Source organism: Ranitomeya imitator, chromosome 2, assembly GCF_032444005.1.
Source record: "Ranitomeya imitator isolate aRanImi1 chromosome 2, aRanImi1.pri, whole genome shotgun sequence".
Classification (NCBI taxonomy): Eukaryota; Metazoa; Chordata; class Amphibia; order Anura; family Dendrobatidae; genus Ranitomeya; species Ranitomeya imitator.
In genome coordinates this window covers 426,045,552-426,061,757 of record NC_091283.1, presented here as the reverse complement: position 1 = coordinate 426,061,757, position 16,206 = coordinate 426,045,552, and the positions used below count along the sequence as shown (strand labels likewise).

The 16,206-nt window shown below is 47.0% G+C and overlaps 1 protein-coding gene and 1 non-coding gene across 4 annotated transcripts in view; one reads left to right on the top strand and one right to left on the bottom strand.

The window, feature by feature from the left end:
• NCOA3 (nuclear receptor coactivator 3) overlaps positions 1–16,206 on the top strand; it is an 89,158-nt gene that overhangs the window by 61,529 nt on the left and 11,423 nt on the right. For 2 of the 3 annotated variants that reach the window (XM_069750840.1, XM_069750841.1), the window contains exons 2-10: positions 11,943–12,050; positions 12,472–12,644; positions 13,783–13,883; positions 14,248–14,422; positions 14,585–14,773; positions 14,886–14,987; positions 15,076–15,216; positions 15,431–15,578; positions 15,720–16,105. In XM_069750840.1, coding sequence (XP_069606941.1) covers positions 11,962–12,050; positions 12,472–12,644; positions 13,783–13,883; positions 14,248–14,422; positions 14,585–14,773; positions 14,886–14,987; positions 15,076–15,216; positions 15,431–15,578; positions 15,720–16,105 — 1,504 coding nt within the window. In that variant the 5' untranslated portion in view covers positions 11,943–11,961. Of the gene's footprint in view, positions 1–11,942; positions 12,051–12,402; positions 12,645–13,782; positions 13,884–14,247; positions 14,423–14,584; positions 14,774–14,885; positions 14,988–15,075; positions 15,217–15,430; positions 15,579–15,719; positions 16,106–16,206 lie in introns of all 3 variants that reach the window. The other variant, XM_069750842.1, reaches the window with a different exon arrangement.
• Positions 9,020–9,203, bottom strand: LOC138668185 (U2 spliceosomal RNA). The gene has a single exon (XR_011319114.1). It is a non-coding gene; the product is annotated as a U2 spliceosomal RNA (small nuclear RNA).

The following is a 16,206-nucleotide window of genomic DNA, read 5'->3' as shown; positions in this document are numbered from 1 at the left end:
CTGAATGGCGCTTTCTTGTTCCAATCGGACTTATACTAAGCTCCTGAGCGTCGGATCAAGTCCCAAATGGGGCAAAACTAAATCACGTGGTGGTTTTCTTTTTGTTTTTTAAAGGAATTTTTTTGTTTTGATTTTACTGTGTTTTTTGAAAAAATATTTTTTTTAAATTTATATAACGCCTACTTATACTTCAACTCTGTACATAAATGGTCTTCACTCATATCGGTCCCTGTTTTTATTAAAGGGAACCTGTCGGCAGATTTTGCTGCTGTGAGATGCGGCCACTGCCTTTCAGGGCTTATTTACATTATTCAGCATTCTATAATGTTAAGATCAGAAAAAGAAAAAATGTACACAAGAACCAATCATACAAAATTTTATTGACAAAGGACCAAAAAGACACAGTTATTAAAAAGTGGGAAACCAAAAATTTGGCAACAGGAACCCACCACATATTAAGATGTTGTACATAGAAATTAATGAACTAACACACTTCACAGGATAATACATCTAAAAAAACAGCCAACAAATCACAGTGAAAAAAAAAACATTCTCCTAAAGAAGCATGGAGGACTACAAATAAAATCAAGATGGTACAGAAATTACTTCTGATGGCTGCCATTACCTACCCCTACGCACTTTTCGGCTATTGCCTTCTTCTGGTGGTCTATAATGCTGGTAGATAAGCCCCCGATCCAACCTGTAAGAGAAGAAAAATAAGTTTTATTATACTCACCTGGATGGCTGGGAAAGGTCAGAGAGGCCCAGTGCCTGCACACTGCAGTACGTTACTTTGCAGAGAAGTCCACCTGCGCAGGGGCGTGATGCTGGCGAGCCATGAAGAAGCAGGAGGGCGGCAGCGCAAGACGCCTGGACCGCCCAGGAATGCCGTCATTTAACCACCCCGGGTGAGTATAATATAACTTATTTTTTTTCACTTGCAGGTGGGCCCGAGGGCTTGTCTACAACATTATAGAATGCTGTAGATAACCCTTGAAAGGCGGTGGCCGCATTTTATAGCGGCAAAATCTGCTGACAGGTTCCCTTTAAGGGTCACCATCTTTGTGTGGATCTTCTCCAGATACTGTGTCCTTCCCGCATGCCAGACACCGGTTGAACATACAAACTCCGTGTCGGATTCGGACCTTGGATCTCAATGAGCCACTGTACTGTTCACTGTCTCATGTCAAATATTGGGAGAAAAGGTGATGGTGATCATACCGGGGTGTAAGCCAGGTGTCCGCTGTTAGGGTTCTATGGTCCGTAGCAGAGCTATGAGCTTTTAGCACATCTTTTGTAGTGGCTGGTGTTGTGACCGCTGTCGCTTGTGGCTTTAAATGGAACGTCACCAGGTTTGGCTGATACGAGTTACGGCCACCCCCTTTCAGGGCATATATGCCGCATTCTATAGTGCTGTAGATAAGCCCCCCAATCCGACCTATAAGAGAAGAAAAATAGCTTTTATTATACTCACCTGCGGGGCGGTCTGGTCTTGGTCCAGCGCCTCACATCTTCTTACGATCCCTGTCGTCCTTCTTGCTTCATGTGGATGACGTGTTCCTGCATCATCCACATAGGCTCCCCAGAATCACGCTCCTGCACAGGCGTACTTATCTGCCCTGTTGAGGACAGAGTAAAGTACTGCAGTGCGCAGGTGCTGGGCCTCTGACCTTTCACGGCGCCTGCGCACTGCAGTACTTTGCTCTGTCCCCAACAGGGCAGATAAGTACGCCTGTGCAGGACGGCGATACCGGGGAGCCTGTGAGGATGATGCAGGAACGCTTCATCCACATGAAGCAAGCAGGAGGGCAGCATCGCAAGAAGAAGGGAGGCGCCGGACCAAGACCAGTGACACGCATCGGACCGGACCTCCCGCAGGTGAGTATAATAAAAGTTATTTTTCTTAGGCTGGTTTCACTCTAGCATTTGGCAGGGCTGCAGATTTCCTCCATGAAGCCCCACCCAATGCCGTGCCTCTTCATTCAGCTCCGCCTACGGCTGCATTCGTCCTGCGTACCCTATGTGGATGCCTCTGCATGCGTCGTCTTGACGCTGTGCTGACCTGCATCAAACGCAAGATGCTAGGCCTCGACGGGTCCGTCAGAAAGACTGGCCCAGTGCACACGTTTTCCACAATCTGCACAGGATCCGTCATTTCAACGTTTTGACGGATCCTGTGCAGATTTGGAAAACGGAAGTGTGAGAGAAGCCTTAGGATTTTGTTGCGGTCGGCGCAGCTTCAAAACGATGCATGCAGAGGCATCCGCATACATGCGCATGGCCTGCGTACCCAATGTTAAAGATAGGGGATGCATGTAGGTGGAGCTGAATGGAGAGGCGCAGCAGTAGGCCTGGCTTCATGGAGGAAGTCCGCAGCCCTGCCGAACGCTAGTGTGAAACTAGGCATACAGGTCAGGTTGAGGGCTTATATGCAGAATTATAGAATGCTGTATAACAGCCCTGGAAGGTGATGGCCGTAACTCATATCGGCCAAATCTGGTGACAGGTTCCCTCTAAAGGCCAGCGTCTCTCAGATCAGTAACAGGACACACTGCAGTCACCGGAGCCACGTTTTTTAGGTCGCTACTTTAATTATTTATTGCCATTGGATCAGTGTGCAGATGACTAACTCTGGTTGCCTTTTGGCCGCCGTTCTCTACTGATCCAGGCTCCAGATTTCTTGGCCCGGCATGAACGCACCTTCGGCACTATATTATTTTTATTTTTTTTTCTCTCTCCTTCCACTCAGTATTGAGGCGCCTTTGTGAGCCGCCCATGGCTTCTCCCTGCCGAATTCCTTTAATTGAATGGATGACTGGCATGGGGTTAATGGTAGATCCCATGTCCCCCTCTTGTGTGCCTGCAGGATAAAGGACACCCATAACTGTGCATTTATGCTTACTGCATCATCTGTTGCCATGGACTCTGCTTTGCCGGTAATGCCGTTCTCTTCACGCGGCCATTAATTATACATTTAGTGAGCAGATATCTAATGTCTATCACTTTTTAAGATCTCTGGTTATCTCCTGCACTTGTCATCTGGGCCATTAACCTTTAAGAGGAACATGAGTGATCCCCAAAGAACTTACAATTCTGGAAAGTGGACGATTTTGACACGTCTCCCTCCAATATAAGTGAATATTGGAGACTGGTAAAGGGGTTGTTCACAAAGGCGTGTTTCTTTTTTTTTTTTTTTTTTCTTTTTAATACTCAAAAAAAAAAAAAAGCCTCTTACTAGTTTCCGCCAATTCTCCCACCGTTGGATGTGTCCCCTGGTGGTTTCTTAACTTTGTCTTCCTACTCAGATGGGGGAGAGGAGTGGTCACCCAACTTTTCAGAGAACTGCTTGGTTGGGCAGTATAGTTGGGGGCTGTATTTATTAGGCAGCTCAGCCACCTCTCATTGATATGGTGTATGTGGCCCATAAGACTGAGCTTTTGGAATAATTCTGCATTTATGTTCTAGCCATCGGATCGCTCTGTAGATTAAAGATTAGTGGAACTATACTATGACCAGGGGTGTAACTACAACAGGTGCAGGGGTTGCAATCCCACCCGGGCCCTGGAGCCTAGGGGGCCCTAAAAGTTCCTTTGTCCTATAGAAAGACTATTGCTATTTAAAGATTTAAAATATTTGGGGGCCCCGTTGGAGCTTTCGCATCGGGGCCCATGAGTTTCAAGTTACGCCGCTGACTATGACTTTTTATTCCAGGTGACCTGTAAGGGGTTAATGCTTATCCGGAGCACAGACTGCTCTGGCATCGTCGAACCGAAATGGCGGCAGAGCCGTGCGGAGCTCAGCGATGTCTGGCTCTGGATTTGGGGCGGGGAGGCTTGCACTCTTTAGTTTAATAGTACAAATGTGTAAACTTCTGACCCTCCTGGATTTTACCATCTATAATCCAGTGCATATGAGCAGTAGAATTGCGCCGCGTCCCTTCTCTCTGGTTTATTCTGTTTGGCGGCGTCTTTTGACAGCTGACATCCATCAACGCAAACGGGCCCCGCACACGTCCTCGCCCTGCCGTGTAGTCAGTCACACATGTACAGCACATGTCTGCAGACGCCGCCACGCTCGTCATGCGTGATCTCTACCTCCTCGTCGCCAAAAAAAAAAAATCTGTTGAAAATCCAAGAGGAACCTTCCTTGCAAATCTCATACCCGCGACCTCTCGGGTCTCCTGTGCAGGTACCATATGCCATGATGACCACTGTCGGCTGCTATTGGCACCTGACTTTCCACAGAACCTAAGGGTATATTCTTAAGTAGCATTAGAGTCTTCTGTATCAGTCCTTACTGCTTTTCTGGCATTCCATTCATGAATCAAGGCGCTCTGCCTGAGCAAAATCAGTTGCAAAGTTATGTCACAGAATTGTATAAATCTCAGTTTTTAATTTATTTTTTTGTATAATTTCAGGGCTGTAGAGAGACACTGTATGAACGGTTGTTTTTGGGGGAGGGGGCCTCTCCTGTCGTTAATTATCCAAAGCCCGTCCCTTCCTATGATGGTGCTGGGGCCCGAGCTCCTCTTCTTTTGGCGCTGGGCCTCTGGTAATTATGACTGAACCACAAGAATGCAAATCCCTGACTGGCTGCAAGCGAGGGGAATTTTACACAAACTCTGACTAAATATGGAGGTTTCCAGCTTCCTGTCATCAGAGCTGAGTTAACCTTTTCACTGCTGCCTCAGGTGGAACGACAACCATTGTGAACCCAAGAGCCGTCGGCGGCTTTATCCCAGTCCCTAGCGTGGCGGTTATGTCGCCATTTTGTTGTGCTCGTTGCGTCACTTTAGTTGTAAATTTATTTTTTCTTATTTGGATTGGATAACTTTTTTATTATGCGGTAAGGCTCTGCTTGTGAACCTCTTGAAATTTTAAGGGCCACGATTACCAAACTCCGGGGTGGCAATGAAAACCGCAGGCCGTGGTGTTTTCTGTTCTAGCCATCGGATCGCTCTGTCGTTACATCTTTGGTGGCTTCAGTCTCCGTGTCGTTCTCAGATTTATTTTGGCACCCGGTCTGTTATGAACACACCCGACACAAGAATCTCACTACTGATGACTCCTCACCCTCCGCTGCTGCGTCCTGATACTGTGTGTATGGGGTGCAGCCGCCTCCCTGGGTGGTGACTGAAACCAGGATTTATACTGAAACTGTTGCCAAGACATCGTGGCAGGGGTCGTGTCACGTGCCGCGTCTTCGCCACCAAGCGTTTTCCCCTCTCTTGTGGGTCTCAAAATCGGACATTTTAAATGTTTCCAGTTATAGTGACAGGCGTAAGATAAAATGTTTGCGTTGTCCAAAATGGGGAAATTCGGAGCCGATTACCAGAGACCGCAGATTTAGACAGCCTCTAGGGTAAAATATGGCCGATGGTCCTGTATACAATCAGTTGCATGCAGCTACTTGTGTGATGACAGAACCGCGCACCCACTTTCCACATTCTGGATTTGATAAAGTTGCCGATCGGTGTGTGTTAATATGTAAAGATCCAAAAGCTTCTTGTCACCAGGGCCGGTGATGCCTACAGAGCGCTGCATCCTCTTTGCAGAGTCGCATGTTGGAACATGAAGTGAAATACCCACGCAGCTGCTCAGGATTGTAAGGGGAGCTACAACAAGACCCAACATCTACCTGGCCTCAGGACAGAGCAGTAGGCGCAGCTTGTCTCCAGTGCTGGGAATGGGAGATTGTTTCCAAACAGGTGGATTTACCTTCCAAAATGGCCGTCGTCCTATACAGTACAGGTCGCTCTTGCTTGTAGTAAATGGTTGCAGATGTCAGTGCAGTCGCGTTACGATCAGCTCCCTATAGGGAACGATGTAACAATGAATGGTGCGGGATGAGTTGCATCATCACAATCTGATCAGTCAGTGATGGTGTGCTTCATAACGAAGCAACAGCGGAATGCCAAATGGGCATGGAAGCTGCAAAAATGGAGACATTCCCGGCTGCATCTGGCCACGCGGTGGGCTCCATTATCTCCAAACTATGTACACATGGCAGAGTAAGGCCTCTTTCACACTTCCATCGTTTGGCCAACGTCGCAATGCGTCGTTTTGGAGAAACGCATCCTGCAAAGTTGCCCGCAGGATTTTTTCTCCATAGACTTGCATTAGCGACGTATGGCCACACATCACAACGGATGCGTTGTGATTTTGTGGCCCTTCGTGACGAAAAAAAACATTCAATGTAACGTTTTTTCATCCGTCGGAACCGCCATTTCCGACCGTGCATGTGCGGCCGGGACTCATAATGGGCAGTGGATGTGTCTGAAAACTGCATCCGCTGCCCCCGTTGTGCACTATTTGCACAACGTACGTCGATACGTCGGGCCGCCGGAAATGTGAAAGAGGCCTAAGGTTACTCTCAAGCAGGACTGATATCCTCAGTGGCAAAAAAAAGGCTAAATTTGGTCAAATCCCATGCGCAATGCAGTTACTGTAATATTCAGTAAATTTCTGTCCAGAAGACGTGCAGCGTATCTGCCCCAAGCTGGTGCCCTAAACTGTTCTTTGGCAGATTATAAAATTATTTCCAATCTGTCACGCCTGGAAGATATTGACCCAGGTTACTGGGGAGGGATATTGCAGTGTGTTCACCTGTCCTGGGGAATGGTGGCTTGTATCCAGTGGTTTGTGTTGACCTCTCTCACTACTTCAGGATCTAATTACTTTATATACCATGTTGTGCCTTCAGACTTGTAATAATGAGCAGCGGCGTCCTTGCTCATTATGTGTTTGTTTGTTTTTTTCTTTGGGGGGATACACTGATGGGGGTGCCCCAGTTAGATTAGAGGGGAGAATGAGCCCGAAGACCCCGGTTGGCACTGTAATTCTTGCCATGTTGGTCTTCATCCCGCTTCCATAGAAGATCTGTTCAGTCTTGACCGAACAGTTCTTAGACAGGACTACCCTCCAACAGCCGAATCTGATCTCTGAGATGACTTCTGTTTTTGGCACTTAACAGGAGCTCCACATGGCCTGGTGTATGATGAAATAATCCCAGTCATTGTTTGCCTCTACCCATCTGGTTATCCAGGGTCCACTCAGGTCTGCTCCTTATAATTTTATATTGAGGGGTTCAGGCTCGGCCAGTATTTACTCTGTGACATTCCTGCTTCTGGCACATAGTGTCACAATTCATAGACTGGAGGAACCGCATTGAAACTAAGGAATCTCCACCCCACAGATCTGTAAAAAAAAACAGGCTGCAGGGAAAAAATACATATTCGCACTGTTTTCCAAAAATCATCCTAGTAATGGAGATGCAAGAAAAGCTGGACAACGCATGTATTTGCGGCTGAGAACTAAAGACCCCTCCATCTGCATTATAAGGGTATGTGCACACTTTGTGGATTTGGCTGCGGATCCGCAGCAGATTTGGCCTTGAGGATCCACAGCAGTTTTCTATGTGGTGTACAGTACCATGTAAACCTATGGAAAACCAAATCCGCAGTGCACATGCTGCAGAAAACTCCATGAAGAAATGCAGCGGTTTATTTTCCGCATCAGGTCAATTCTTTGTGCGGATTCCGCAGTGTCTTACACCTGTTCCTTTATAGGAGTCTGCAGGTGTGAAAACGCAGGTGAAATCCGCACAAAATCTACACACAATCCGCAGAGAACCCGCCGGTAAAACTCAGGTCATTTTACCTGCGGATTCTTCAGAATCCACACGGAAAAATCCTCACTGGAATTCGCAGCGTGTGGACATCATACCCTTAATCCGCTGTGACATTCATTATCTATGGAGCTGCTGGGGAAGCAGCAGAGCCCAGCACTAGGGGATGGATTCAGCCGTGGTCAAGCATGTGCATTGCTGATCAATCGGATAAAAGTGCCCCATTCTGCTGATCGGTCTGGCAGACCCCCCCCCCCCCCCACTATCAATGTGTTTAGGGGAAGTGCTAACTTTTTTTTTTTTTTTTTTTAACCGAAGAGCCCCTTTAATGCTCAGCGATGGATTGGAGTCCTTCCCTATATGAAGAAAATAATCAATTTCCTTGAGATATGGGAGTGTTTCCCAGTGGCACAGGGTGTTTTTCCGATCACTCATCATGGGCATACTATTGATTATATAGAACTAGTATTTGCATATTGGAGGGGGTGTATATTTACGTAGCGCCTTTCATCACTCCTGCAGGGTTGTTTTGGAACTTATTTTGGGTGCAGAGGGGTCGGGACACCCACAGGTCGTCTTATTGCGCTGTCCTGGTGTTCAGTATCTGGATGACAAGTATATGTATTACAAAACAGGCCTGCTATGCAGCCATGTTTTTCATTATTTTGGCCCCATCTATGCAAAAAATGGCTAGAAAATTTGAGATCATCCCTTGTATAGCCTGGTGTACTGCTGGCAGTGGTCATCTTGGACAGGGACGTGACAATATCCCAGAAATGTCCGATGGCTCACCCTATAGATCATGGGGGCAGCTGCGGGGTCATTGGACTAATTAGGTCGCTGCTCATCACAGATGATCCTGAGAATAAGAGGATTTCAGGAGAATGAACAGAAGGTCAGTGCAGAGTCGGCATCCGTTACTGTATCTACCCAATAGCTCTCCCTCTACACAACGTGTTACTGTATAATATATCCCCCTCCTTATGTAATCGCCCTGGATATAAGGTTGGTTACTGAATATCTTATTGTCCCCATGACCACTCGCTCTGGATATAGAACTTATTGTATTACATCTTATAATACCCCTTCTCCAGAGATGCTCACTCTTGGATATGGAGCATTTTACTATATAATATCACTCTGTATATAGTGGTTACTATGTAATGTATCCCCCTCGTATCTGCTTGCGCTGGATATAGCGTTGGTTATTGTATAATACATCCACCTCATGGGCCGCTCCCTCTGGATATAGTGATGGTTACTGTGTACTGTACTCTTGTTAAATCAAGCAAAATGCATTTGGCATCTGGAATGTGCAACTTTGACACATGATGAGTTAAAACACCACTTGCGCTGATTTCAATTCAATCTGTTTTTGGAAACCGGATCAGAGAAGGAGTGCACTGTTCCCGGAGATACTGCAATAACGGGTCAATGCGTGGAGTGGACAGAGCAAGCTCCATTTCCAGCTCCCTGTTCTAAAAATCCATTTAATATATGGTCCCCAAATGGGGGACGTATCAGATATTAAACTGATAAGACTTGAGGGCCGCTCCTTCCTTCCCCTCGCCTACTGTATCCTCACCCATCCCTTGTAGATTGTGAGCCTTCGCGGGCAGGGTCCTCTCTCCTCCTGTACCAGTCTTGACTTGTATTGTTTAAGATTATTGTAGTTGTTTTTACTATGTATAGCCCTCCTCACATGTAAAGCGCCATGGAATAAATGGCCTTATAATAATGTGTCCCCCTTATGGTTGCTTGCTCTGGATAGTAATACATACTGTATAATATATCCCCCTCATGGACGCATGCTCTGGATATAGTGATGGGTACTGTGTAATATATCCCCCTCATGGTTGTTGCTCTTGATACAGTGATACTTACTGTATAATTCCCCTTATGGTTACTAGTTCTGGATATAGCGGTATAACATACACCCTCCACCACACACACACTACCGCCCCATGATGGCTTACTCTGCATATAGTGATAGTTACTATCTACTATATAATTGTCTAAGGGTCACTTACGTCTTTCTTTCCTTCTTTCTGTCACGGATTTTCATTGGTCGCGGCCTCTGTCATGAAAATCCAAGTCGCTGATTGGTCGCGGCAAAACAGCCACGCCACGACCAATCAGCGACGGGCACAGTCCGGAAGAAAATGGCCGCTCCTTACTCCCCGCAGTCAGTGCCCGGCGCCCACATACTCCCCTCCAGTCACTGCTCACACAGGGTTAATGCTGGCGGTAACGGACCGCGTTATGCCGTGGGTAACACACTCCGTAACCGCTGCTATTAACCCTGTGTGACCAACTTTTTTACTATTGATGCTGCCTATGCGGCATCAATGGTAAAGAAAATGTAATGTTAAAAATAATTAAAAAAAAAACAACAAAAAACCTGCTATTCTCACCCTCCATAGTCCGCCGATCCGCACGTGCCTGCCACAATCTTCCGTTCCCGGCGATGCATTGCGAATGTACCCAGAAGTCTTAGCGGTCTCGCGAGGCAGTGTTATATGCTATGTGGGCTGTGCTATATACTGCGTGGGCTGTGCTATATATTACGTGGCCACTGTTATATACTACTTGGCTGCTATATATTGCGTGGGCTGTACTATATATTACGTGGCCAGAGTTATATACTGCGTGGCCTGTGTTATATACTACGTCGCCTGTTATATACTGTGTGGCTGCTATATACTAATATAAAGTAGAACGGCACTAGGGTAGAGCGCATCCAAAAAAAAAAGGACTTCTAGACGGACGGCTGTGTATACAGGCGCCACAATCACTGAGGAAACCGGTGCTCTGCACAAATGTCCAACAAGCAATCCATATGTAGTAGAGAAGAAGAAAATATGCGGCACTCACCCCAAATTGACTGTGAAGATTGTGGTCTTTATTGGAGAAAAAATATAATTACATCCGTCAGGACATCAGGCAAATACGAGGGTGCGGTATAGGAGCTCGGACGACGGCCGTTTCGCACACACAGGTGCTTCGACGGGTCCGGACCCGTCGAAGCACCTGTGTGTGCGAAACGGCCGTCGTCCAAGCTCCTATACCGCACCCTCGTATTTGCCTGATGTCCTGACGGATGTAATTATATTTTTTCTCCAATAAAGACCACAATCTTCACAGTCAATTTGGGGTGAGTGCCGCATATTTTCTTCTCTACTACATATGGGCTGCTATATACTGCGTGGGCTGTGTTATATAGTAAGTGGCTGTTATACACTGCGTGGCCACTGTTATATATTGCGTGGCCTGTATTAACGCATCGGGTATTCTACAATATGTATGTATATAGCAGCCACATAGTATATAGCACAGGCCACATAGTATGTCTGCTATATACTACATGGCTCCTATATACTACATGGCCTGTGCTATATACTATGTGGCTGCTATATACATACATAAATACATATTCTAGAATACCCGATGCGTTAGAATCAGGCCACCATCTAGTATAGTATATCCATCTTATTGACTGGGGTCCCTGACGCTGCCTATTGTCTGGGGCCATGTCTATGGCACATGATATGGGAAGTTGTGCGCTCTACACATCCTGGTTCCGTCTCACTCTATTTGCGCTCTTCTCTCTGTCTTTCTCCTGTTTGCTCTCTCTGTTTGTGTTGGATTTTGGGTTTATTGCCTTCTTTGTGGTTTCTGTGCCTGGGGTGATGGGACATTGGCATCTCAGGGCAGTGAGGACACTACCAGAACTGAACATGTAAACCCATCTATATATTTATCTGGGACCTTTTATATTTTTTTTCCTTCACACAAGGGATTCCTTGCCCATAAGGCAGACCTTGTACCCCTCAGATATTCTTGTCCTTATCACTGCCTGCAATGGACTGCGTGTGCCTTTTTCGCTCTTAGTAAGGGCCTGTAGCCGCAGACGGAGTCAGATGATTTTCTTTGAATAACCTTGGGGATGGCGGGATGCCGGCTGTTTACTGATGATCTGAGTGACAACAACTGCATGAGGGGCAGCGGCACCATCTGCTGGAGACAGGATGAGGCGCATGCAGCCCGCCGTCGCTAAGATCGTAGACACAAATGCAAGAAAAATTTGGACCAGTGAAGATGTATACAATTTTCATTTATTATAAGCTTTTAAGGGTATAATGCCGGGGGGTCTGTAGTGCTGTGTGCTCATTCCATTGCCACGTTTATCCACAGCTATAATGAGGGCATTGGGTCCATCACTGGGGTGTAAGCTCAGTTTTCTGTGCTTGTTTGGGTGTTCAGGTGTGTGTGTGTGTTCCTCCAGTAACCTGATTATTTTTATTTTTTTGTTTCAGCTTCTGATGTTTGGTCACAATGAGTGGATTAGGTGAAAACTCCTTGGATCCTTTGTCTTCAGACTCCAGGAAGAGGAAGTCCTCTTTGTGTGACACACCAGGCCCCGGGTAAGGTTTCTTCTAGAGAGGCCAGGTACACATTGGTCTAATATCGGCATGTTCGACCGACCAGTCTGTGTATGGAGACCACCGGACTCTTCCCAGACAAACGTTGGGAAGATGGGAATCCAGCATGTCTTTTTGTTCTTGGGGAGAGAAGTCGCCACCGTGATCTTTCGACAGCGCGAGCTCTCCTGCTTAGAAGTGAAATTTCTACCGAGATGGCTAATGGCTGTCTAAAGTCTATGGGGGTCTTTGCTATTCTTATGCATCACACTCTAATTAGTAGGAGGTTTTGTTATCTGTATTTCTCAGTAGTGCAGCCCCAGGACTTTTTTTTTTTTTTTTTTTTCTGGCCTAGATCACATATACGACCATCACTCTGTCTAACCTGAGAAGTGATCATTGCCACCGTCTCCCTCTCTTCCAGTCTGACCTGTAGTGGTGAGAAGAGGCGACGTGAGCAGGAGAGCAAATACATTGAGGAGCTGGCCGAGCTGATCTCTGCAAACCTCAGCGACATCGACAACTTCAACGTGAAACCCGATAAATGTGCGATCCTAAAAGAGACAGTCAGGCAGATCCGCCAGATCAAGGAGCAAGGTAACGTCCCAATCCTATACTGGCTTAAGTACTGCCCATCCCGGAGTGCCTCTGTCGAACACCTCTGCGCTCTCTGATCCCTCCTGGGGTGCTGGGCCTCTGTTGCAGGACACCACTCATTAGGCCATGTTCACACATTCCTGATTTCCCTGCTGTTTTTTCTGCACTAAAAACCGCAGCTCTTGGCAGAAAACGCAGGTGTGTTTTTTTGGTGCTTTTTGATGCGTTTTTTGATGCGGGTTTTAGTGCAGTTTTTTATGCAGTTTCCTCTGCAGAGTCTGTGTTTTCTAGGAAGTTTTTTTTTTAGGGTTAAAATGGCTGAAAATACCCTATCCCTAACCCTATCCCTAACCCTATCCCTCTGTAGTGGGGGGGAAAAAAAAAAAATTCTTTTATTATTGTTACTACCTATGGGGGTGATAAGGGGGGAGGGGGGGGCATTTACCTTTTTTTTTTATTTTGATCACTGTGAGGTTATCACAGTGCTCAAAATGTGCCCGGAACGAATCTGCCGGCCGGCAGATTCGGCGGGTGCACTGCGCACGCGCCCGCCATTTTGGAAGATGGCGGCGCCCAGGGAGAAGCCGGACGGACACCGGGAGGCCCGGTAAGTATAAGGGGGGGGAGATTAGGGCACAGAGGGGGGGCGTCGGAGCACGGGGGGTGGCATCGGAGCATGGGGGGGTGGGATTGGGGCACGGGGGGACAGCCACACTCCGCCCACGCACTTCCTGCTGCAGCGGTTCTGCACCACAAACCGCAGAAATCCCGCAGATATTTTTTTCGTCTGCGGGTTTTACTGCGGGTTTGACCTCACAATGGAGGTCAATGGGTGCAGAACCGCTGCAGTTCCGCAAAAAGTGACACGGTACTTCTTTTTTACCGCAGCTATTCAGCGCGGCTTTTTTCGGGATTTTCCGCAATGTGGGCACAGCAGTTCCTGTTTTCCATAGGGTACATTGTAATGTACCCTGCATGGAAAACAGCTGCGGTCCCGCAGCGGCAAAATCGCGGCGGTTCCGCATTAAAAAAAGGATTGTGTAAACATGGCCTTAGACAGTTCCTGGCTGGGGTGGGGATGCACCAACTTTTATATTATTTGTAAATCTGCTCTGTGACTAATACTCAACTCTTACAGGAAAAGCCTCCTCCAATGATGACGATGTGCAGAAGGCGGATGTGTCCTCTACAGGACAGGGGGTTATTGATAAGGATTCCCTGGGGCCTCTCCTCTTACAGGTGAGCAGTGATTGAAGGGTCTCCTACATGATTAGGTCAAGATTTGTCTGCACTTGGAGAAATTCTCATATTCCTTCAGGTCAGAAATCATTTTCGCCTTTTTGGCTTAAGTTGTTCAAGGTTCAGCATGAGCCGCGAATAAAATGAGCCATCTGTATCGAAATCTGCAAATGAAAATCCTGTGACCCGAAGCGATCAGTGCTGATTTTCATGTTCTTGTCACTCCTCTTTGCACTTGTTTATAATATTAACGTTTATTCATTACGATGACAGTGAGGACTGGGAAGAGGAAAATTTTAGCCACTGTGGGTGTAGGGGTCACCAAGGGCATCATCTCCACTGTCTCGTCATTTCTGCCTTCCAGGCTCTGGACGGTTTCCTCTTTGTGGTGAATCGGGACGGAAACATTGTGTTTGTGTCAGAAAACGTCACCCAATACTTACAGTACAAGCAGGAGGATCTGGTCAACACCAGCGTCTACAGCATCCTGCACGATGACGACCGCAAAGATTTCCTCAAGAACCTGCCCAAGTCTACAGGTAGGGCGACCATTCCTATAGCCATCCGCATATGACTGAGGGAGGTATTTGCATGATGCTGAAAGGCGCTAGTACAGCCCCCGATTATAGTATAAGGTTGGATTATTTAGGTGGCGCTATGGCTGTGCTCACCTGTACATGCCCTTTTCTGTTTTTACAAAGTTAATGGGGTTCCCTGGTCTAATGAAGCACCCCGGCAAAAAAGCCACACTTTCAATTGCCGCATGCTGGTCAAGACTGCGTTGGATCACTTAGACGATGGCAACTCAGGGATGGACCCCCGACAGAGATACGAGACCATGCAGTGCTTTGCACTCTCTCAGCCTCGTGCTATCATGGAGGAAGGTGAAGGTGAGTGATGTCTGGCAGTCATGGGCCACCTTCCTACCAGATGGATGTGTTGTATGACATTGTCTCTACCAGTCTCTGACTGCTGCGTTGGTTTTTTTTTTTTCTTCCATAGACCTTCAGTCCTGCATGATCTGCGTCGCCCGGCGGATTACAAATTTGGAGAGGGCATTCTCGTCCAATCCGGAGAGCTTCATCACCAGGCACGACCTCTCTGGTGAGGGCGCTGCACCACACGCCATCTGTGTAATGTACTGCAGAGATTGTCGTTCCGTGCTTTTAACTCTTCCAATACCTTATAACAGGCAAAGTGGTAAATATCGACCCCAACTCATTACGCAACTCCATGAGGCCGGGATTCGAGGACACAATCCGCCGCTGTATCCAGAGGTTTTTATGCCACAGTGATGGACAACCGTGGACCTATAAACGCCATTACCAGGAAGGCAAGTGCCAAATACTTAAAGCGCTTGCACTTGATGGCAGAGCTGTGCCGTCAAATATGCACAAGAACTGTAAAATTCTGTATTCGTATTGTAATGCAGTAGGAGCAGATGTGTGGATGCGTTTGCTTTCAGGAGGCAGCAGCCTGTTGGTGTATTATGACGGGAAGCAAATTTTTACCAGCTTTGATCTTTTTTTTTTTTTTTTTTCTTGCAGCCTACATGCATGGTCACTCGGAGACGCCGCTCTACCGGTTCTCTCTAGCGGACGGCACTATGGTCACAGCACAGACTAAGAGTAAATTATTCCGCAACCCTGTCACAAATGATCCTCACGGCTTTGTGTCAACCCATTTTTTGCAGAGGTAAGTCTTAACATTAAACCTTTCTAAATTCAGCTATCGGTCAGAGCACAATATATATATATAGTGCATTCTTATGCCTGCTTACTTTTTTTTTTTTTTTTTTTTGTACGATGTATCCCCATAATCTTTTGTTTGTTTCAGGGAGCTGAATGGATACCGGCCTAGCCCCAATCCTATGGCACAAGGAGGTCGTCTGCCTTTACAATCAAATCCTCCTCCCGGCAGTGCTATAAATGTCACCTCTGCCCAGGCCGTTCCACCACAGAATCGCACCTATGGCATGGGAGAGGCCAGCAACATGACATCAATGTCTGGCATGAGATACGGATCGACTGGCAACATGGGACCAGTATCTCAAGCTCCAGCAATGCAGCAGCCCCCTTATCAGAACAATAACTATGGACTTAATATGAGCAGCCCCCCACATGGGAGTCCGGGCATGAGTAGTAACCAACCCAACCTGATGATGTCTCCCCGCAATCGAGGAAGCCCGAAAATGGCATCCAGCCAGTTCTCCCCTATTCCAGGTATTTCCATACACCCATGACACCATTACTTAGCATCAGCAACTTGTGGTGCTGTAAATTATGGCATGGTGAATACACAGTGAAGTCAAGGGGGTTGTCCC